This window comes from Calidris pugnax, unplaced genomic scaffold (assembly GCF_001431845.1).
Source record: "Calidris pugnax isolate Ruff unplaced genomic scaffold, ASM143184v1 scaffold492, whole genome shotgun sequence".
Classification (NCBI taxonomy): domain Eukaryota; kingdom Metazoa; phylum Chordata; class Aves; order Charadriiformes; family Scolopacidae; genus Calidris; species Calidris pugnax.
The window spans coordinates 576,896-599,407 of record NW_015091453.1 but is presented as its reverse complement, the minus strand read 5'-3'; the positions used below and the strand labels follow the sequence as shown (position 1 = coordinate 599,407).

Sequence of the window (22,512 nt, the reverse complement as noted above, 5' to 3'; positions counted from 1 at the left end):
AAACCCTGTCTTGGAGTTAAATCCAAGTTTGGCATTCCTGTGACTGGAAAGCCAGTGGCAGCATTGTGTCATTCATGATCAAAAAACGTACCCATCACTGTTCATGGCTGGAAATCCCTCTTTTCAGTTAGGTGTTGGCTGGAGTTTTAAACGTTCAGATCCCAGTGATAAAATCTGCTCTGGACCCAGGGTCTTTGTGGAAAGAGAGATGGCAAAGTGTCATGAGAAAGGCTGGTCATGAGAGAGTGCCAATCAAGTTAGTGGTGACCATCAAGTTAGAGGTGACTTCTTGATGGCATCAAGAGTGCCATCAAGTTGGAGGTGACCAAGAGGTCTTGATCTGCAGTAGTAGCACACTTTAGGAGTGTGCTGACGTAATGCTGAGTCTATTCGCATTTTGTTCACAACTAGATTTCTGCTTGGATTGGACAAAGTGCATGCAGAGAAATTGCCAGCTGAAACCTGTCTATTTCTGTAACAGAGAGCATGTTCTATAACAGGGCTGACACAGTTTAATGTTTCCTGCCGTAGATGATGAGTTGTGAACCTACAGCTGGGATATCCCGAAGCAGGGGTACCCATCCTGCTCCAGCAGAAACGTCTTCTCAGGCCAGTTGATACCCCCTGACAGAGCTTTCTCAGGGCGATGGGGTCTCACTTGTCCCCTGCCACCTTCCCACAGCCTAAATCCATTCTGATGGGTGATGGTGGCAGCGGGGTTTTACCAGGCAGCTGAAACCACAAGAGGGAGCTGAGATTATGGTCTGTGCTTGCTCTCCCGGCTCCAGCTTCCTTCTGCTCTGTTTGCAGGTCACTGCTTCCAAAGACCTAGGGACCACTAACACCTGCGGAAATGATGTTGAGTTTGACCGTGGTTCTGCTGGTGACGTGGACCTTGGGGGGTAAGTACGGATTCAGGGAGGGGGACCCAAGGGGAGATCCTGGATAGTTTCTGCCCCTCAAAGGAATTTCCTCTAACTCAACGGGCCACCATATCAGAGATGGGGATAATTTCAGAAAAAAAGGAGCAAAATACTGAATTTGCAAAGCCTGCGGCTTGGGCGACTCACCTACTGCTGCGCATACGATTATATGCATATATACTTATATGTTTATGTGATGTTTATACAGCTTGTAACCACGAACTAGAGCTTCTTACTAGCATTATAATAAAAGCAATAAAAGTTTACACAAAGGAAAAAATATATATGTTTATTGGCAAAGGCTGATGCTGCTATATAATGCACGGAGGAGAACCCAGCTCCCGTGTCAAGGCCTTTGCTTGACTCACATGGACATTGTAGGGGTCAGAAGTAAGGAGACACTTCTTCTGATACAATGAGAGAAAAGGAGAAAATGAAGATGCTTTGGGAGTAGACTGCGGAGGCCAGAAATTAATTTAGGGACAGGATCACAAGTGTGAATTTCTAATTTTAGACATTGCTTATCCCTCAAAAGAAGTGCGAAACTTTTCTAAAAAATGGTTCATACAGAAAGTCTGAGAAAAAAATATGGGAAAATATCACTAATATAATTAATGGAGATGCATTTTGTTTTGCTGTTTACCAAGTGGGTCTGGTCTCTTCCAGGAGCTCAGGAGAGCATCTCCTGGGAGGTACAGCGCTACGATGGCTGGTACAACAACCTGCTGCACCACAGCCGCGGCTCGGTGGGTGAGTGCCAGGCCCAGGCATGGGGATGGTGGGATGGGGTGAGCTGGCACTTTGGCATCTGGCTTGCTTTACCACCGAGAGAGAAACTCTTTCTGATTGGAGTCTGAACCAGGCAGATGACCAGGCAATGCCAACTCCTCTGGCCCTGAGAGGTGGCTGTTTGCACTTAAGGTAGGTCCCTGGGTGCACCTAAGAGACCCTGTTGGAGAAGTCTGGAGGGGCTAAGCAACCCAGCTTTGTGTCCCCCCTACTTTTACCTGCTGCCCAGGCACCATCTGCAGGTCGCGCTGGTGTTGGATCAGTCCCACAGCTGTGCCTTTGAGGGACCATTCAAAATATCCAAGGCAGGGAGGACCCAGCTCTTCCCAGCAGGCATTTCATTGATGGTCAGGGATTCCAGAGCTGGGAAAAGGCATCTTTAGCCAAAATCAGCATGAAGTTCAAACAACATTCAGCAGAAAGCCAGAGACAGAAGAGTCCATGATCCAGACATGCTGGATCTACCCCTTTTCTGCTCTGCAGAGGACAGATACTGTGCTGTTGGGCTGCTGTGCAGCATGTACTGTATTGGGACAGGCATGCAGGATTTCCCTGTGCCAGTTGTGAGCTGCGTTCTTGTGCCTACAACCAGCCCATGGGTCTACCTCCAGGAGATATCCCCAAGCCTGTGACCAGGGTAGATCAGGCAGGATCTCATCTGAGATTATGAATCCTCTTATTTCCTGCAGTCCAGGTGACACCTATGTGGTGAAACAAGGCACAGTGACAATTACACGTCTTCCTCTGAATCCAAAGGGCTCTCCAGCAGGATAAGTGTGTCATTAACCTTAAGTGTAACATTAACCTTTGGTTACACCAAAGCCTATTAGGGAGATGCAACAGGTGCCTGGCAGACAAGATCTCCATCTTCCAGAACAGACAGATCAGACCTTAGCATTTGGAAACAAACATACGGAAACTAAAACTAAGCCAGCAATTCAGGTTTCCCAGCTCTGGGGAATCCAGGAAATGAAGCCCACTACACTGGTGAAGAGCCTTTCAAAAAGAACTTGCTCATGACTGAGGAAAGAACTCCTGTCTACTGTCTTTTTAGGATAGGCAGTGGGTGCAAAGTCAGAGCACTTCTCTCTCATCTTCTCTCTTGTCTCTCTCCCTCTTTGTCTGCTCCCTCTCATGTTTCCTACAGTTGGCAATCACCATGTTTATGCAGCATTGCATAGCCAACATGAGCATCTTAATGTCACTCCAGTTACCCACCACCCTAGACCTCCAGGAGGCAGTGGGATGCACAACTGGAGGGAAGGACAACTGGAAGGGCACATGCCCATGGAGGAACCCTCCTTGTTCTAAAAGGGCTGATTGCAAGAAGTTTTGGGCATTGGTACCAAAACTCGTGTGTTCTTGGCCACTAGAAGCATCTATGCCATCTTCTTGCTCTCTTCTGGGACCCTCACACATGCTGGTGTATCCCAATATTGTTGCCTCTCCCATCTGTTGGGTGCTGCTGGACCCACGCCACGTTGCTTTGGTGTTGCAGGTGCCAGGCTGCTGCGTCTTCTGCCCGCCAACTATGCAGACGGTGTCTACCAGGCGCTGCAAGAGCCCCATGTGCCCAACGCTCGACAGCTCAGCAACGTGGTGGCGCGGGGACGCTCTGGACTGCCCTCACGCAGGAACACAACCGTGCTGGCTGTCTTCTTTGGTAAGAGCTGGGGCTTGGCATCAGGTAGAAAATGTTGGTTTGGGTGGAAAAAATGTCAGTTTCCCACACCCCAAGGCCACACTTCAGAGCGCTCCTCATCCACTGCATCACAGCAGACCCACACCCAAAAGATAAAGCCTTGGGTATTGCCATACCAAAGTGCTGTACAGCCGAGAGAGTTTGTGTGAATTTTTGGTGACCTTTGGCAGTTGCCACAAATACTGATATTTATTGTTTGGGAACTTCCTCATTTGTTTTAACAGCAGAGTTACCCCATTGCAAAACGCCTGACAGATGCAATAAGAGCCACACTGTGAGTGATTGCTGGGCTCCACTCAGGAGCTCAGCAGGGTCTTGGGTCTCCAAGCCCAGGGATGTCTGTCTCTGGGAAATACACCCATCTCATGCAGAAAACAGGCTGAACTTGTTAAAGAAGTGGAGGCAATTAGCTCACAGCTAGACGTACAGCTTAAGGTCCATACACATCCCTGGACACCCAAGACGGGGTGCTGGGCCCCAAGAGAGGCCATAGGAGGGGCAGCCACTAGCGCAGTGGCTTCTCCTTGGAGGTAGTTTTTTCCCATCACAGCAAAGCTCAAATGGGTCAACAGTAACAGCAGCCACCAGACTCAACATCAGCAGCAACCCTTGGCCTTGAAGGGCACAGGCAAGAAGGAGCTCAGGGAAATAGTGGCTAGATGCAGCAGAGCCTCACTCCTGGTGAAGTGGTAGCCAGCAGATGGTCTAGCTGCTGTTGGTCTCCAAACATCTGCTGGCTGAGTTTCCCCACCCTGGTCCCTGAATAACCCTACCCTACTCATGAGGTCTGGCCAGGGGCTCCTGGAGCCCTGCTTCGCAAAATTGTGGAGCAAGCCAGCAGTGAAGGCAAAGAAGGAAACCACTCTTGCTGTAAAGGGCCTTTCCCTCAGTCCACATACAGTTCAGCTGCTCACCATCACATCCTGCTCCAGGTGCTGGTGGCAGTCCTCCCAGCTGCTGACCATCCTTGGGTCTCTGGCAGGTTTCCATGTGCTCTCAGACATCTTGGAGACAGAGAGACCTGGCTGTCCTGCTGAGTTCCTAAACATCCACATCCCACCTGGAGACCCCACGTTTGACCCTGCAGGCACTGGAGATGTGGTCCTTCCCTTCCAGCGCATCCAATGGGCGATGGAGACAGGGCAGAGCCCCAACAGCCCGCGCGAACAGGTAGGCAGTGTTTCCATTGCTCTTTGCCTTTCAGCTTAACTCCTCTTCCCCCAACACTGCAGTCTGCAGCAGCCAAAATAGAGTTTGCAAAAATAAAAGGAAAACATTGTTTCCATAAAAATATACATCTCTCAAGTGTTTGAACCAATTGCAAATGGACCAAAGCACAACCTCCAACATTTGTGGTTGCTCAAGCTCAGTGCTTTTCTTGGCCAAATAAAACGTAATTACTTTAGATCTCCCTGTGTCATCTATTTTAACACAAATTTGGGTATCTATCCTGCATGGTTTATGGAACAGGAAAGGGTAAAGCAGGAACAATTTGCAGGCTTCCTTCTCTGAGAAAGTTTTTATGACCTCAATCAGGATTAGCAAAGGTAAGGCTATCTGTATCTGGTGAAACAAGAGATAACTGGAGCCTTTTACTTGCAAGTGCAATGACCATTCATAATCAATTTATAAACTTGTGCTGCTCTAGAAGATTTGTAATTATGACATGTTTTTTTAGGCACCAACTCTTACCTTTAATAACGTATTATAAAACTGATCCAGTATGGTCATAAAGTTGTAAAGTTGTAAAGCTTCTCTGAATTTCAGTCATTTTTGGAAAAAATCCAGATTTTCCCACATTTCTCTATATTTTGCTGTGCTGAGGCTGGATGTGTTCCCAAGCCCATGTGCTTTTTCTTTCATGCTGGAAAGCTTCCAAAAAAAACCAACCACCAACACCAACCAAGAAACTTTTTCCAAAGCAAAATATTTCCCCTGAACCTTTCACATTATAAACCATGATGAGACCAGATTAGCAGGTCATGGTTTTAGCAGTATTTCAAACCTTAGAAAAATGAAAACTCCAGCATGTTTTGAGACTGAAAAGGATGTTTTCATGAAAACATTTGGCAGGGGAGATATTCAACATGCTGCCAGGGCAATGAGACTCCCTGCTGCAAGGACAGGGCTCCCCAGAGGGCTCCAGTGTTTCCACTTTCCCCAGAGATGGGTTTAGTCCCCTTCCAACTTGATCTTGCCTATGTAGGGATTCACAGATGTCTACCTCTGGGCATAGCTGAAAACAATTGGGAAAAAAAATAAATCCCTGTATCTGGTCTTTTCTTGTACCTGCCACTAATTCCTGCAGTTTGCGTAGAGATTGTTGTTGTATATATTTGCATCCTGATAGCTCTTGCTAGAACAGGGGATGGGGTGTCTGCTTTGCAAGACCAAAAGGGCTGGGTTGGGGCTTTTCAGACCTTTTTTTTTTCCACCTTTCTGCTGAGACCCCAGTGCCTGTTAATGCCGGTTCCCTGCATCTGTCCTAGACCAACGAAGTGACAGGCTGGCTGGATGGCAGCTCCATCTACGGCCCCTCACACTCCTGGAGCGATGCCCTGAGGAGCTTCTCGGGGGGACAGCTGGCGTCCGGGCCCAGCAGGCGCCTGCCGAGGGAGACGGATGGCAGGGTCCCCATGTGGAAGGCGCTGGATCCATCCACGGGACAGGGCGGTCCCCAGGGAATCTATGGTAATGGTGGCGTCCTCAATGGGTTTTCACCTGCTTGGCTCCATTTCTGACCGTGACCAAGGGTCAGGACATCCCTGGAGCTGACCCCAGAGGGGATGCTGGCAAAAAGCAGGGGGGTGCAGTGAGCTAGGACACAAGGGTCAGGAGTTCCGTGGGAGAGCAGGCAGTTTCCCAGCCTGAGGGAGAGGAAGATGTGTGCCCCGGTGAAGGCCCAGCGAAGATACCTTGTGAACTTAAGGTTCACAGGTGCTGCATCCCTGGAAGGCCATTTCCCAGCCAACACGCAGAGACCAGTGGGTGCTGGTCCCTCTGATCTGATGCAATCTCCTCTGGGGAAAGGGGCTACCACTGACAAAAACCTGCTCAGCTTGTTTTGAATTCCTCACCTACTTGACCCGTGGTCTGTGCTGGGGGCCCGGTGCTGCTTCTCACTCACTCAGGCTGCCCATCTCCTTGGGGAGGAAGGCAGGGCAAGGGGATGAGGGGGTGCTGGGCTACAGCCACAGGGCTGGGGGTGCTCCTCCAGCCACAGGCAAAGCTAGATCCAGGGGTGGCATCCCGCACTGATGGTCCTGGTGGCTCTTGCAGACCTGGGGAGCGCCTGGGGGAATGAGAACCCCTTCCTGCAGGCTGAGAGCATCGCCTGGTTTCGGTACCACAACCACCTGGCTGCAAAGCTGGCGCAGACACACCGCACCTGGTCTGATGAGGACCTCTTCCAGCACACTCGCAAGCGGGTCATCGCTACTTTCCAGGTGAGGGATGGGACCCTCCTGGCTCTGCCAGGACCCCCAGCATCCTCCCCAGTGCTGGCCCTGACCCAGCTCCCCTGTGCCTTAGAGGATTGTGCTGTACGAGTGGCTGCCAACCCTGCTGGGAACAAGCATCCCGGAGTACAAAGGTGAGGGGCATGGTGGGCGATGGCATGTGGACAGCAGAGGTTGGGGGACCAGGGGAGCTGGAGGATGGGACAGGAGAGGGAGCTTGGTCCCCTTTCCCTCCAGCCTGGCTGCTGGACTTTGGTTGCTGCCCCATAGGTTACCAGCAGCACATGGACCCCAGCCTCTCACCAGAGTTCGTGGTGGCTGCAAGGCAATTCCTGGCCACCATGATGCCACCAGGCGTTTACAAGAGGTAGGATGAGCCCAGCAGGGCTGTGGGACAGTGGTGCCCGTGCCAGGGGAGGGGATGCCTGAGCTGAGGTGGTGGCTGGGGATGGTGCCTGTCCCTTCCCTGCATCCTGGTCCTTGCCAGGACAGCTGAGGGCAGCCCTGGCCAGGGACTGTGGGTCCAGCCCTTCTCTGCTGTTCCAGAGACACCAAGTGCAACTTCCAGACAGTCCCCGGCCCCGGACACTCTTTCCCAGCAGTGCGGCTTTGCAACAGCTACTGGAGCAGAGAGGTACAGGGAAGGGAGTGGGGGGGGCCCAAGGACATGGCAGGCTGGCTGGGGGGAGCTTCATTCCCTGCTTTACATTACGGACGACCTCACGGGGGTCTGAAAGGGAAGTTGGGTGCAGAGCTTGACAGCCAACCAAGAGCCGTGAGATCCTCCCCATCCAGACATCCTCACATACCGTCTCCAGCTGCAGCGGGCTCAGACCTCAGGGTTGAGCTGACATGAAGAAAATAAGCCTGGAAAAAGTCCATCATCCCCCCTTCGCCCAGGGTCTGCATGCCTATGGTCACTAGTTCAGGGTGTGGGGTTGCCCCATGTCCTCAGTCCTGCAAGGAATCACCCACTCTTCTCATCTACTCTCAGAGCACTGGGCTGCAGCAGGTGGAGCCTGTGGACGTGGACAACCTCCTGCTGGGGATGAGCTCACAGATTGCAGAGCGGGAGGACAACATTGTGGTGGAAGATCTCCGAGGTCTGCACTCCCTTGCACTGCAACTGGCGCATTGGTGGGGGGCTCTCTTTCTTGGGGCTGTGTGAGGGCCAAGGTGGGGAGGCATGTCCCATTGCCACCACCATCAGCACCCAACCACACATGCTTAGACCAGCTTCAACCTTGTTAATGGAGGCGCAGAGAAGCTGCAGGGCATGCTAAGCAAGTTACTGAGGCTGTCCTGGCACAAGCATGGAGATGATCTCCTTGTTCAGCATGGCCCATGGCAGAGGGACAAGGCCAGCCCAGCAGCTGTGGTGGTTGGGGTTGCTCTTCTGGCTCTGCCTTGCCGTCACTATGGCTTTAAATTCACCTACAGATTTCTGGTATGGGCCCCTGAAGTACTCCCGCACCGATTACGTGGCCAGCTGGATTCAGCGCGGACGAGACCTTGGTCTGCCCACCTATAACCAAGCCCGGGAGCGATTTGGGTTGGAGCCTCTCCAGAACTGGTCAGATCTTGCCCCAGACTTGGAGCAGGAGGTAAGAGGGAACAGATCTGGGCACAGAAAGTGTGTGAGTCAAAGGACATTGGGACAGTCCAGGTAGTAACTGGCTTCTCCAGCAACGTAGGAAGAGAGACTTCAATGCTCATCCTGCCCTAGACCATTTTCATGCCCGCGGGGCTGTTGCATTGGGATAACTGTGTAATTACATGGCATGAATAAATATATCCGACCCCAGTGCTAAGCTCCTGTGCTGCTGTGAGCTCTGCTCCTCCCGGGGCTGAGATGCTCTGAGAGTGATGCTTAGTTGCTAAAGTCCGAGCTGTGAGCTCCAGGCTGTGTGGAGTGAGCATCTTCCCAGTCCACAGACATGTGATGCTGGGAAAATGCACATTCCTCACCCCTCCTGAGTCTTTCCAAGACTTTCTGAGGCCCTGGCAGAATTCCCTCTGCTCACGTGTGCGCGGTGGGGGTTTCTGGCCAGGTCCTGGAGAAGGTCACTGCTCTATATGCCAACAACACGGCCAGGCTGGAGCTGCTCCCCGGAGGCATGCTGGAAGTTAACGGATCCCTCTTCAGTGCCATTATCCTGGACCAGTTTGTGCGCCTGCGTGATGGTGACAGATTTTGGTTCGAAAACACCAAGAATGGGTAAATTCTTCTTCCCTGTCTGGCACACAGAGCAGGCTGCCTGCTGCTTTGCCAGTCCCAGTAAGACATAACAACTGGGACTGGAGGAAAAACCATCCTCCAGCTTCCTCACTTTCTAAAATGGTGTGGAGACCACATGCCACCAGACAGTGACACCCCGGGCCACTGCTTGGCCCCACATCTTTTTCAGGCTGTTCACAGTGGAGGAAATCAGGGAGATCAGTAATACCACCTTCCGTGACGTCCTGGCTGCCGTCACCAATGCAAGCCCCACAGACCTCCAGCCCCATGTGTTCGTGTGGAGCAATGGTGAGTCCAAACAGCAGAGTGCAGGGAGCAAACAGCACAAGCAAGTCAGGGAGGAAGGCAGATCTCCATGTGACACACAGTGACTCAGTGATACAGCAAAAACAATAGACTGGCAGTTTCTCAAGCCTGACACCCGCAATGCTCCTAAACCAGCAAAATATGTGCAAAATGCAAGGATTGCATGTAAGCAAGGTGGGCAGCACTGATGTTGAAAGTGGGCTGAAGTCCAGGCACATGCATTGCAGAGGATCTCGGGTACAAAAATGTAATTGATGCGCTAGAAGGTCGTGCTGGAGTTAAAACTCAGCTTCTGCCTACCCCACGCTGTGTCAGGCTTCTCACTGATGTGTCCTCTTGCTCCTTCTATATACAAGCACACACAGGCTAAACCAACGAGTGACCTGAAACATGATGAAGTTTGCAGATGAGTTAAGCTTTGCGTACCGTAAATGCGTAATGTTTCCTACTTTTGCCTTTAATTGCATCAGCCTCTGAAGGTGCCCTGGGTGCTGTACCACAACACCCACTCCTGCATGGCTGTTCCACCAGCAGGATTTTTGGTTAACCAGGGCTGCTTGAAGGGCTGGCCAGGCTTCTTGCAGATGTAGTTGCAACAGCAGCATGAACTGCACCAGGCAGCTTTCATCCTGAAGCTCAGGGCTTGCGTCCCAGCACATTTTGGGTTCCCAGCAGCCTAGGAGCAGCCTAGACCCATGCTGATGTGCACCCCTCACCCTGGTGTCCCTCTGTGCCATCCTTGAAATGAGCTTTCCTCTCCCCAGAAAGAGAGCTGGTGCCATGCTTAGGGTAAGGTGTGGCCGAACACAGCAGCCTGCCTTTTCCTCTGGAGACCTTGCCACATCCTTCCCATCTCCTGAAAGCATTTTTTATGGTGCACGTTCCAGCCCTTGCAAGGCATTTGCCTCCCTTGGCATATGCCCCCTGAATTGTAGCAGAGGACTCCCAGGATTTACAGCGTCCGAATGAGCAGAGGCTCTGACCCACAATTTGCGATGTCCCAGTGCACTTCTGGCTCAACCCATCCCACGGGGAGACGTGATGCTGCTGAACTCCCAGAGCGCTTGAGCCCAATTCTGTGCTTGTTCTGCTGTAGCAGGCAAAGGTTCAACCTGAAAACAAGGGTTGACCCTTAAAATCTGGAGTTTAACTTGAACATCCCAGATTTGCAGTGCTCCCTGAGTCACTCAGCAGTGACAGATCCAGCATCATTAAAATGGTGCCTGTGGATGATGGAGGTGAGATGAGAAAAAGGTCCATGAGACTCACACCCTGTCTTCCCCCATGCAGGTGACCCATGCCCCCAGCCCCAGCAGCTGATACATGAACAGTTGGCCAACTGCACACCCATGACTGTGCTGGACTACTTTGAAGGCAGTGGTGCAGGCTTCGGGATCATCATCGTTGCCCTCTGCTGTCTGCCTTTAGGTTTGCTGCTCCATTTCTTTGCCCATCTTCTCTTCTACTGGACAAAGTGGCTGAGTGCCCATGAACCAAGAACCTCCAAGTAGGAGCTGCTGAGTCTTGGCCACTCCTGAGTCCTTAAGGTGGCAGGGTCCTTGGGCATCAGATGGTTCATGGTGCAGCCCTGCATTAAATAAAACCATGTGGCATTGAACTGGGGGTGATGGGGAAGAACATCTGGGTCATACTGGTGATGCTTTCAAGGAAGGAGCTTTGAGGTATCTCATGTGTTCTTCTCCCATGTGTTCCCAGTGACTCTGTTTGTTGCCTGGATCGTTGCTGCTCTTCGCAAGAAAGACTTCGAGAAGCTGCAGAAGAAGCAGGGCTCCAGCGTGCGGAGGGATGTGACCAGAGAAGCAGTACAAGGTGAGGTGGCACTGCTGGTCCTGTGGTGGTGTCTGGTGATGCTGCTGAAGTCAGGGCACACGCCAAGGCAGGGCTGGTCTTGGACCTTATTTCCAGACTGGATGTATTTGCCCAGGAGGCTAGTCAAGCAGTGGAGCAAGGTAGCCCAGAGAGGTTGTGCAGTCTCCATCCTATCCAAGACCCACCTGGATAAAACCTTGAGCAGACTGGCCTGACCCCATAGCTGGTCCTACTTTGGGCAGGAGGCTGAGTGAGAGACCTTTCCAATCTGAGTCCTTTCCAACCCGAATCATTCTAGGACCCCTTAATTACAACCCTCTCTAGATCACACTCTACCTGAAGGAAACCTATTTAAAGCAATTGCATCAGTAGCTCTAGGACAGGGGACTGTGTCTCCTTGCTCTGGACACTGGAAAAATGCTGTCTCCCTGCTCCATGGTCTGTACTCCTCCTGTGACTTGAGCTTTGGAGCTAGAAGATCATCATTTTTCCTTTAACATGTCATGCAATCACTCCCAAGCTGCATCTCAGTGAAGGTGGAGGTGCTGGGATGAATAGGGATGCAGGTGCACCTTTCCAGCTGACTGCTGTGCTCTCTCCCACCAGCCATGGAGTGGCATGGTCCCAGGACAGACAACTCTCTGGTCTACATTCAGCTCCAACCTGACAAAGTGCTCAAAGTGCTGGATGGGAGAGGGTCTGTGCTCCGGAGCATCAGCCTGAAAGCCCATCAAAGGGTGGAGGTGATCCTCTCTAGCAACAAAGGGAACAAAGCTCTGCTCCTGAAGAGCCCCAAGGAGTACGACCTGGTGAGTATCACGATGCCTGGTCCCCTGGAGGCTCCCACCACCCTCTGCCACTGGTCGCATACACCTTGCACTGCTCAGTCCTGGTCACTGGCAGCAGGGTAGGTCCCTGAAGGGTGGTTGTGATCTCCTGGGAACCACCAGGTCCAGCTCATTCCATGGAGCGACCACTGTGGTGAAGAGCAGAAGCGTTCACATCCCGACTGAACCTCTGCTGCTCACAGCCATTCGGTGGGGTCTTTTGCAGGTGCTGCTTTTTAGCGAGGAGGCAGAGAGGAGCAGCTTCATTGGGAAGCTACAAGACTACATGCAGGAGAGTGGCCTTGATCTGCTTCTGTCTGAGATGAAGGAGCAGAACCTGATGAAACGGGCGGTCACTCAGGAACAGAGAAAACAAATTCTTGAGACTTTTTTCAGGCACCTGTTTGCTCAGGTATGTAGAGGCGTGGCAGGCTCTGATGCATGGAGGAAGGTATTTCTGTATTGATTAAGCAACGAATGTTCGTGCTGTTGCTCACCTTAAGATCTGGTAAGTGATGCACAAGGAAGTTACTGATACTTTCAGGGCTGAGGGACATTTTCCCTTGAAGAAGACAAAGGGAGTTCTGCGGTAGTAATATAAGTCTTTAACGTTGCAAAGAGACTTTTGAATGACGTAACTGAGGTCTCCATAACGGTCAGTGGTGTTCAGTGAGAAAGTCACGTGGTGTAGGAGAAACACAAGACTTCCCCATGGTGTCTGCCATGAATTTTGTGCCAGGGTAGCCACCGGTCTTTGTGCAATAGGTCAGGCAAGTGAACACCAGCCTTCTGCTCTGCCAGCACTCATGATCTTTCTTTTGTGGGACACAACCTGCAGGTGCTAGAAATTGACAAGTCCGATGCCGGAGAGCTCAACTTTGAATCTTCACAGAAGGCGAAGGAGTCTCTGACATGTGAGCTGAGCAGGGCAGAGTTTGCCGAGGCCCTGGGGCTCAAAGCCCACTCCATGTTTGTGGACTCCATGTTCTCCCTGGCTGACAAAGATGGCAATGGCTACATCTCCTTCCGGGAGTTCCTGGATATCTTGGTGGTCTTCATGAAAGGTGGGAGCTGGAGCTGGTTAGTGTCTGCATCTGTAGTCCTCAGGCTAGAAAGGCTCTGGCAAGGCTACCAGCAGAGTGAAGGACAGGACCCATTCCAGCAGGTCAATCTGTAGACACTACTACAGGTTAAAATTCCCTTCACTCAGGACAGCTTCAACTTGAGTTATGGGGCAGTGACAATGCAACTATGTTTTCTGTGAGACTGTCCATGAGGGGAGCTATCTCAGAGCAGAGATTTGCTGATCTACTGCTGCCATAGACCAGTCTCCCCGTCTCCTGAATGGACCATGCGTCCTTTCCTTCACAGAGGGTAGCAGCCATATCAGATACCGTATCTGACTCCATCTGACTGATGGAGCTGGTGAATGCCAGATTCAATCAAAGCAGCTCCCAGAAAAACCATTGCTGTGCAAAAGCACATTTTGAGTTTGCAAAATAATGCACAAGGAAGAATGTGTATCTGCCTGGTATTTCACCTTGCACTTGAGGAAGTCAAGTGGAAGGGCTCATGCTTTCAGTCACTGCCTAAGTTGTGATCAGCAGAGTGCTTTCAGTCTCTTCAGAGCTGGGTGAAACTTCACTACTGCAGCTCCAGACTCTCGAAGACAATGTTTAAAAGCATTTTTGCCAATGAAAAATAGGATCTTGTTCTTACTTTGCATCTCTCCCTCCCCTCTAGGGTCCCCAGAGGAGAAGTCCAAGGTGATGTTCAGGATGTATGACATTGATGAGAACGGGTTCCTCTCCAAGGATGAGTTTCTGAGGATGCTCAGGTACTCATACTGAGGATACTCCTCAGCTCTCCAGATGTTTTCACAATGTCTGTAAACATAGATGTCCTCAAAAGCAGCTCCCAGTTTCTATGCTTCACTCCCCAAGGGTGCTACATGAGAGCTCATGAGCTCAGTACTCACAATCAAGAGTCCATTTCTCCTGTGAAACTGGTCTGGGGCTCAAGCTGTGGTCTCTAAAGTTCCCATCTCCCCTCCTTGCTCCAGGTCCTTCATTGAGATCTCCAACAACTGCCTGTCAAGAGAACAGGCAGAGCAGGTGACCGAGTCCATGTTTCAGGCCTCAGGGTTTCAGGACAGGGATGAGCTGACATGGGAGGATTTCCACTACATGCTGCGGGACCATGACAGTGAGCTTCGTCTCACCCAGCTCTGCATCAGAGGTCAGTGGGCAGGAGCACTGGGTCACCACAGGCCCTGCAAGACTGGAGGAGATGGGCAGCACCCAATGTGTAGCTCCCAGATCTTGCCCCGTCAGTCTCTCCAGCCCAGCTGCAGTAATGGGGCATCAGCTGTTGCTCCCTCTGTGACATTTTTGAGTCAGCTCAGAGCCCCTTCCCATCCCACCCCTGCCCGGGGAAGATGCCTAAACCTTGTCCACCACATCTGACACACTCTAAACAGTTGTTTGTCTTTTTGGTTCTTGAAAGGTGTCCCTGAGGTGCTCAAGCAAAACCTGCACAACCGTGTCTCCTTCATAAAAAAGAAAGAGCCAGAAGGGTAAAATCTCCTCCTTAGTCTTGCTGCTATTTCTTCTTCTCTTTCTGCCCTGATGCACATCTGTCCCTGACCTCAGCCTCTCCAATAAATGGTTCCACTGGGTGTTCGCACACTCAGCACTGGGGAAGGGGTACGGCCGTGTTAGGACATGACCGTGAGCAAACTGGACACTGCAGTGGGGCTGCTGCCCGCCCCTGGCACCCGGGCAGGCAGAGGGCAGGACCTGCCTCCTGCAGAGCCCCCACTGCCTCCACTTCATGGGGATGGGAGTCCTACCTTGCTTTTCAGAGGGGTTGGTTATCTTGGAGTGAATCCAGCCCATGTACCATGCAATTAAAGTTCACTCAAGCAAACGTGCAGGAAAGACCTCCTCACGTGAGGCTGAGATGGAAAGTGGAAAAATGGGGAAATTTTGGCAAGCCCTTCCTGCAAGTACAGCTCTGGGCTAGACAGAGCTCTCTTTCCAACAGAACCATCTCAGATGAGGAAAAGGAGTCAAATCTGGACACTGTGAACCAGTATGTGGAGCTAGAAGGGCTAGAGCTGAGGAGGAGACCAGGCAGAAAGTGAGTATGCCCTCTCCTCACAGGGTGCCCTCCTCAGACACAGGTTCAGCTTGTTTGCTGTTTCTCACGTCTCTCTGTCAGACCAGGCAGTCCTCCAGTCGAATGGCACTGCTGCAGGGAGCCAGCACACCCAGCATGGTGGTGCAATGTAGGGAGGGGATGCGAGACCATCCCTGCGGGAGATGCCCCAGCCTCTCAGGCACAGCAGCCCCACCTCGGTGGGGATGGTGCTGTAGCTGGTTCATTTTAAACTTCTAAATCTCCTTATCTCTTCCTCTGTCAGTCTGGTTTTGGTAAATTTGGCCGAAACCACGACATGCCTCTCTTGAAAACAAATGGAATGGCCAACTCCAGAGCTTGGGACAGTGGTTTTTAGAGTGTATGTCTTGCTGCAGAGAGAGGCTTTGCCTGGCAGGTCCTGCCTGTGCTCCTCTGCCCCTTGGAACGCTGCTGGCTAACCTGTGGGCTGCCTGCAAGAGATACAGGAGAGACTCTGATCCTTGCTGCTATAGTAGCCCCAAATATTTCTACAAGGAAGAAGTTAAGCAGTTGTTTTTCATGACCTGATTTTTCGTAATAGTTCCAAGGACTTTCCCTGAAATGGGTTTGGAGGGTTGAATATTGCTGTAAAAATTATTTATTACAGTTCTTACCTATGGTTTATGAGCCACTATCTGCAGACTTCTTATCAGCTTTCAAAAGCTTATAGGTTGCGGAAACACCTGAGATGAACTGCTGATACTGTGCTCTGCAGGTCACTGGCTTGCAAATGTGGCCACAGCTGCACGGGAAGGAAGACCCAGATCTGGGCAGCATGGCCCTGAGCCATATCTTGCTGGTTAAACCTTGAAATGACACCAGCCCTCCTGCATTTCCCAGGGCGAATCAGTACCAGCTGCATTTGTACACTGAAGCTCAACGGAAGAAGTATGAGCGAAACAAAGTTCAGCAGAAGATCCAGGAGTTCAAGCGCTTCGTTGAGAATTACCGGCGCCATATCGTCTGCGTGGCCCTCTTCTCTGCCATCACCGCTGGCCTGTTCGTGGAGAGAGCTTACTGTGAGTGCCCATCCAGCCCTGCTGCCCCAGATGTGGAGTTGGACATGGCATCCTCTCCTTAAAGTTGCTGGGTACATGGGGCATGCTGGGGTGTGAAAGGTCCCGGTACAACCTCAGGCAACAGTGTTGGTCCTCCCCTGAAATAGCCAAAGGATTACTGAGGTTGGACGGAACCTCTGCAGAGGGTCTGGTCCAATCCCTTGCTCAGAGCAAGGCCAGTTTCAAAGCTGAATCAGGCTGCTGAAGGCCTTGTCTAAAGACGGTTTGAAGAGCTCCGAGGCTGGAGCCACCTTGTTGGGTTTGTGCTAGTTTTTGACAATCCTCCCTGTGAAGAGTTTTCATTTTATATTCAATCAAACATCAATTTCTTTCCTGTGGTGCTAAAGTACTTTAGAAAGAGGCGAAGGAGACGTGTATAAATGTTTATTTTCAGTGAAGCTCATGCTCTTCCCTCTCATCCTTTCACTGTGCATCTGTGAGAAAGAGTTTGGCTCTCTCCCCTCTGTAACACCCATTAAGTGGCTGCAAACAGCCACAAGGTCTTCCCTTACCCCTCTCCTCCAGCCTGAACAAGCCCATTCCCCTCAGCCTTTCCTACGTGACACCCTCCAGCTCCCATCCATCCTGGTGGCCTCCACTGGACTCATTCCAATTTGTTCATACTTCTCATATTGGGATGCCCAACTGAGGACAGGCTACCAAGGTGCAGTTTCACAGAGCCTGGCAGAGGAGGATAATGCCTTCCCTTGTCCTCCAAGGAGACAATGTCACCCAGCAGCTCTGGTGGGGTCTGACACAGAGAATCATGCCCCTGTCCCCACACCACACCCATTCTTAGTGGAGCCACACAGGTGGCTGTCCCCTTGTTGCAGGAAGGGTCATGGCCCTCAGTGCCATGCACATTGACACCCGCTCTGCTCTTTCTCTCCCAGACTATGCTTTTGCATCCCCCAGCACTGGAATCGCGCAGACCACCTTTGTGGGGATCATCATCTCCCGGGGATCTGCTGCCTGCATCTCCTTCATGTACTCCTACATCCTGCTTACCATGTGCCGCAACCTCATCACCGTCCTGCGGGAGACCTTCCTCAATCACTACATCCCCTTTGATGCCGCCGTGGACTTCCACCGCTGGGTTGCCATGGCAGCCCTGATTTTCTCAGGTAGGTGGGCTGCTGAGGGATGTGCCACCCATGAGCCGCAGCTAAAGCAGGAGGACCAGCTCACCATAGCACAGCAGGACCAGGCAGAAGCTTGAAAACCCATAGGGAGCCTGGAGAGACACTGATGCTTTGCACCGGAGAAGAGGAGGAATTGGCAGGTCCTTGGGCACATCAGCAGGGTCTGCCGCATCTCCATCCACAGCAACAGTGATACTTTTCTCTCCTGGTTTCTCTCTCTTACAGTGCTCCACACTGCAGGTCATGTAGTGAATGTCTACATCTTCTCAGTCATGCCTCTCAGCGTGTTGTCCTGCCTCTTTTCCAGTGTCTTTATGGATGATGGGTAGGTGAAATCCAAAGTACAATCCAGACAGGGTGTCCTGGGAATGGACAGGCTCTGGCCACTCCATGGTGCAATCTCTTGTCCTTCTCCAGGTCACAGCTCCCCCAGAAGTATTACTGGTGGTTCTTCCAGACAATTCCAGGTGAGACCACCTGGCAGGCAGACCACCTGCACGCCTGTCCCCAGGATGGGCAGCCCTCTGCCCAGCCCAGGTGAAGCCCCTGTGGGGCTGCCCTGATCCCCCCAGGACCTCCCAACCCCTCCTCTCACAGGCATGACAGGAGTGCTGCTGCTTGTGATCCTGGCCGTGATGTACGTGTTCGCCACCCGCCACTTCCGACGCGTCAGCTTCCAGGGCTTCTGGATCACCCACCACCTCTACGTGCTCCTCTACGTCCTGGTAAAGCATTTGGGCTGGGAAGGTGGGGTGGTGCCGATGCATCGCAAGCGTGTGGGTCAGCCTGGCTGACACGGTGAAATAGCCGTGGAGGTCCCAAGGGAGCTGGTGGGCATAATCTTGGCTCCCCACTGCTGCTGAGCTGCCACCAAATCAGACATGGAGCAATGGCTTGTTGTGCCAAGTGCTGTGCTGATGGGGGCTGCTTCCTGCCCAGGTTATCATCCACGGCAGCTATGCGCTGATCCAGCAGCCCCGCTTCCACATCTACTTCATCATCCCAGCTCTCATCTACAGTGCAGACAAGCTGCTCAGCCTGAGCAGGAAGAAGGTGGAGATCAGTGTGGTGAAAGCTGAGATCCTGCCCTCAGGTACCACTCCCCAGCCATGCACCCAGGGTGGCAGCGATGGAAGGAACACAGCTACCAGCCCTGCCAGCTCTCAGATGGCAGCAGTTCCCAACCCAGGTGGCACAGAGGTGGCTCTAGCCCCAGGAAATGTCCCACTGGCTGTCACACACGCAGGTGTCTCAGGCTGGCATCTCCAAGAGTTAGCTGCATCCCATTACACGTGTTGCCCCAATGCTTTTGCAGCACCCCTGCATGTCAAGGGTCTCCTGTGCCACCCCCCCAGAAGAAGAGAAACTGAACCACAAAGCTCAGGCCATCACACCCTGGGATGAGTTATTTACCCAAGAAGAAGCATTTGGTCCTTGGGCTCTGCTCCAGCATTGCCTCTCCAGCATCCTGAGCCCATTGCCTGCCTCCATGGCTTGTCCCCAAACCCCTTCCCACCCACCCTGCATCAGCTCTAATGCTCCATCTGTCCTTGAGCCCAGTCATCTCCCCCAGCCTTTCCTCTTCAATGTTCAATGTCTCCACCTGAATGAAGCCCCCATCCCTGTCCTCCTTCTAGGCGTCACCCACCTCCGGTTCCAGCGGCCACAGGACTTTGACTACAAGTCTGGGCAGTGGGTGCGCATCGCCTGTGTAGCCCTGGGCACCACTGAGTACCATCCCTTCACCCTGACCTCGGCACCACATGAGGACACACTGAGCCTGCATATCCGGGCTGTGGGGCCCTGGACCACTCGCCTGCGGGAGCTCTACTCCCCTGAAAGCCTGGCCCTCATCGGCAAGCTGCCCAAGGTAAGCCCTGAGATGCTTCTCCAGCAACAGGGAGCCCAAGATCATCTCAGCAACAGGTTGTGCCCAGCCCAAAGCACTTCTCTGGCCTTGAAGGTGGCCAAGACCTGGGCAAGTGGAGAAGGGAGATGCTCTGCTGACAGCTGGTTTCCTTCCAGCTCTATCTGGATGGGCCTTTTGGAGAGGGCCACCAGGAGTGGAACAAGTTCGAGGTGTCAGTGCTGGTGGGAGGAGGCATTGGGGTGACGCCCTTTGCATCCATCCTGAAGGACCTGGTCTTCAAGTCATCCATCAGCTGTAAGCTGCTGTGTAAGAAGGTAAGTGGAAGCATCTGGAGGACAAGAGCCCTCCTGAGATGCTTCCCGCTGCTGGTGGCCTCTTCAGGGGCAAAATTCCCCATGACCCAGCTAGTAAGGAGCCCCATGGACGTTTGTGTGGTGCCAGTCCTGTGCTGAGACTTGTCCCCATGTGCCACAGATCTACTTCATCTGGGTGACGCGCACGCAGCGGCAGTTTGAGTGGCTGGCAGACATCATTCGCGAGGTGGAGGAGGCGGACAGGAATGACTTGGTCTCCGTGCACATCTACATCACACAGCTGGCTGAGAAGTTTGACCTGCGCACCACCATGCTGGTGAGCCTGGCCACCCACCGGGGAGGAAGCCATGCTGTGGTGGGCCATGCTGGGCCATCTGATGTGCACTGATCTCTCTTCCAGTACATCTGTGAGAGGCACTTCCAGAAGGTGCTGAACAAGAGCCTGTTCACGGGGCTGCGCTCCATCACCCATTTTGGGCGCCCTCCCTTCGTACCGTTCTTCAGCTCGCTGCAGGAGGTGCACCCCGAGGTCAGTGCCTGGCTGGGGATGGGAGGGAGGCACCCAATCTCCAGTGTGGAGGACTGGTCCCAGCCTGTCCCTAAGGTCTTGAAGACCTTGGTGACACCCGCAGCAAGGCGAGGGCAGAAGGAACATGAACCCCAATTTCCCTCTGGAGCCCAGATGAGGGTCACCAGTGCCCCATACCAGCCAAATCCCCCCTCCTCCCCCACTACAGTGAGATTCTGCCTGCAGCCGCTGCCAAGATCTGGCAAAAACCTTCCTCCATGGACCCAAGTGGGTCCAAAGGGAGGTGACTGCCTCCCCAAAAGGCTCCTCAGGCTGGGACAAACTGCTCGGCTGGTGTCTGTGCCCAAAGCTGCCGGAGGGCAAGGGGTCAAAAGTGGGCTGGGCTGAGAGGAGAGCTGTGGTGCTGGGCTTGACCCTTTTGTCTCCCTCCTTCCCCAGGTGAAGAAGATCGGGGTATTCAGCTGTGGCCCACCGGGGATGACAAAGAACGTGGAAAAGGCTTGTCGGCAGCTGAATAAGAAGGACCAGACCTACTTTGCACATCACTACGAGAATTTCTGACCCTACCCCAGGCCATTTCTCCCCCCCCTCAAATGTCTTCATGTGTGTTCAACCCCAGAACCCATGCAGCGATGCTTCGGGTGGTCATGGCCCCGGGCTCCCACCCACCACCACCCCCAGGAGAAAACCATCCGTGGCCAAGAGCATGGATGCCGAGACTCACAGAGCTGAGACCAGCATGCAGGGCACCAGTAAAATGTTGCCATCCCAGCATCACACCACACAGCCCCGGTGTTAGGCCCTGAGCCCCAAGCATCCTGCTGCCATCCACGCACTCCTGCAGCCCCGCACCCAGCATCGAGCTGGAGTGTCCCAGTCCAGAACACCCAGCATTAAGGTCAAGCTGGGCTCTGCCACCTTAATTCCACGAGACAGAGCCCATCTGCTCCTTGGTCAGACGGGGAATGAGTCTGAAGAGCTTTGGGGAACAGCTTGGTGCCTCTGCACAGCCTGAATTCACAGCACTGTCCCAGGACTGGGGCAGGATGCACATGGGGTGAGGAGCCAGAGCTCTCCCATCCCTCTCCTCGCACTGGGCTCAGGTCTCCTAATGCACTCCTTAGTGCTTGGAGCCTTCCTTGGGTTTGCATAGGTCATGTTTGTCTTGGCTTCTTTCAGCAGCATCACCATCCTTTGATCAGGGATTATTTGTGCTTGTTCAACTAATGCCTGGCTTTGCATTGCTGGGCTGCCGTCCTGGCCGGCTGCGATTGAGCTGTAATAAAGCTGACTGACGTTTTAAATCATTTTATTGCCTTCTGTGGTTGGGTCTTGATCACCTGGAGACTTGCAACACTTGTGGCGTAGTGCTGGCCTTGCTCCTCTTACAGAGTATTAGCTACAGCCCACTGGGAAAGTTATAGAATGGTTTGGTTTGGAAGGGACCTTAAAGCCCACCCAGTGCCACCCCCTGCCCTGGGCAGGGACACCTCCCACCAGACCAGGTTGCTCCAAGCCCCCTATCGAGCTGGAGTGTCCCAGTCCAGAACACCCAGCATTAAGGTCAAGCTGGGCTCTGCCACCTTAATTCCACGAGACAGAGCCCATCTGCTCCTTGGTCAGACGGGGAATGAGTCTGAAGAGCTTTGGGGAACAGCTTGGTGCCTCTGCACAGCCTGAATTCACAGCACTGTCCCAGGACTGGGGCAGGATGCACATGGGGTGAGGAGCCAGAGCTCTCCCATCCCTCTCCTCGCACTGGGCTCAGGTCTCCTAATGCACTCCTTAGTGCTTGGAGCCTTCCTTGGGTTTGCATAGGTCATGTTTGTCTTGGCTTCTTTCAGCAGCATCACCATCCTTTGATCAGGGATTATTTGTGCTTGTTCAACTAATGCCTGGCTTTGCATTGCTGGGCTGCCGTCCTGGCCGGCTGCGATTGAGCTGTAATAAAGCTGACTGACGTTTTAAATCATTTTATTGCCTTCTGTGGTTGGGTCTTGATCACCTGGAGACTTGCAACACTTGTGGCGTAGTGCTGGCCTTGCTCCTCTTACAGAGTATTAGCTACAGCCCACTGGGAAAGTTATGGAATGGTTTGGTTTGGAAGGGACCTTAAAGCCCACCCAGTGCCACCCCCTGCCCTGGGCAGGGACACCTCCCACCAGACCAGGTTGCTCCAAGCCCCCTCCAACCTGCCCTTGAACCCCTCCAGGGATGGGGCAGCCACAGCTTCTCTGGGCAACCTGGGCCAGGCTCTCACCACCCTCACAGCAAAGAACTTCTTCCCCACAGCTCATCTCCTTCTCCCCTCTTTCAGGGTCAAACCCTTCCCCCTCCTCCTAGGG

The 22,512-nt window shown here is 52.8% G+C and overlaps 1 protein-coding gene across 1 annotated transcript; it reads left to right on the top strand.

The window, feature by feature from the left end:
• The first annotated feature begins 853 nt into the window (after positions 1–853).
• On the top strand, positions 854–21,422 carry LOC106899696 (dual oxidase 2-like). The gene is made up of 33 exons (XM_014961583.1): positions 854–902; positions 1,590–1,673; positions 3,211–3,375; positions 4,397–4,584; positions 5,904–6,105; positions 6,694–6,860; positions 6,946–7,006; positions 7,143–7,239; positions 7,419–7,506; positions 7,867–7,975; positions 8,313–8,476; positions 8,924–9,090; positions 9,281–9,399; positions 10,708–10,845; positions 11,134–11,247; positions 11,854–12,056; positions 12,301–12,486; positions 12,913–13,138; positions 13,818–13,911; positions 14,137–14,312; positions 14,580–14,649; positions 15,120–15,215; positions 16,095–16,273; positions 17,206–17,436; positions 17,680–17,779; positions 17,872–17,921; positions 18,052–18,179; positions 18,394–18,547; positions 19,092–19,324; positions 19,480–19,638; positions 19,799–19,954; positions 20,039–20,167; positions 20,606–21,422. The coding sequence occupies exons 1-33, from the start codon at positions 854–856 to the stop codon at positions 20,726–20,728; spliced, it is 4,605 nt and encodes a 1,534-aa protein (XP_014817069.1). The 3' UTR covers positions 20,729–21,422.
• Positions 21,423–22,512: the final 1,090 nt, after the last annotated feature.

Coding starts and splice junctions, on each gene's coding strand:
- LOC106899696 (XM_014961583.1), top strand. CDS start 854: ATGATGTTGAGTTTGACCGTGGTTCTGCTGGTGACGTGGACCTTGGGG. Junction 12,487..12,912: donor TCAGGCACCTGTTTGCTCAG/GTATGTAGAGGC, acceptor CACAACCTGCAG/GTGCTAGAAATTGACAAGTC. Junction 17,437..17,679: donor GGCAGCCCTGATTTTCTCAG/GTAGGTGGGCTG, acceptor TCTCTCTTACAG/TGCTCCACACTGCAGGTCAT.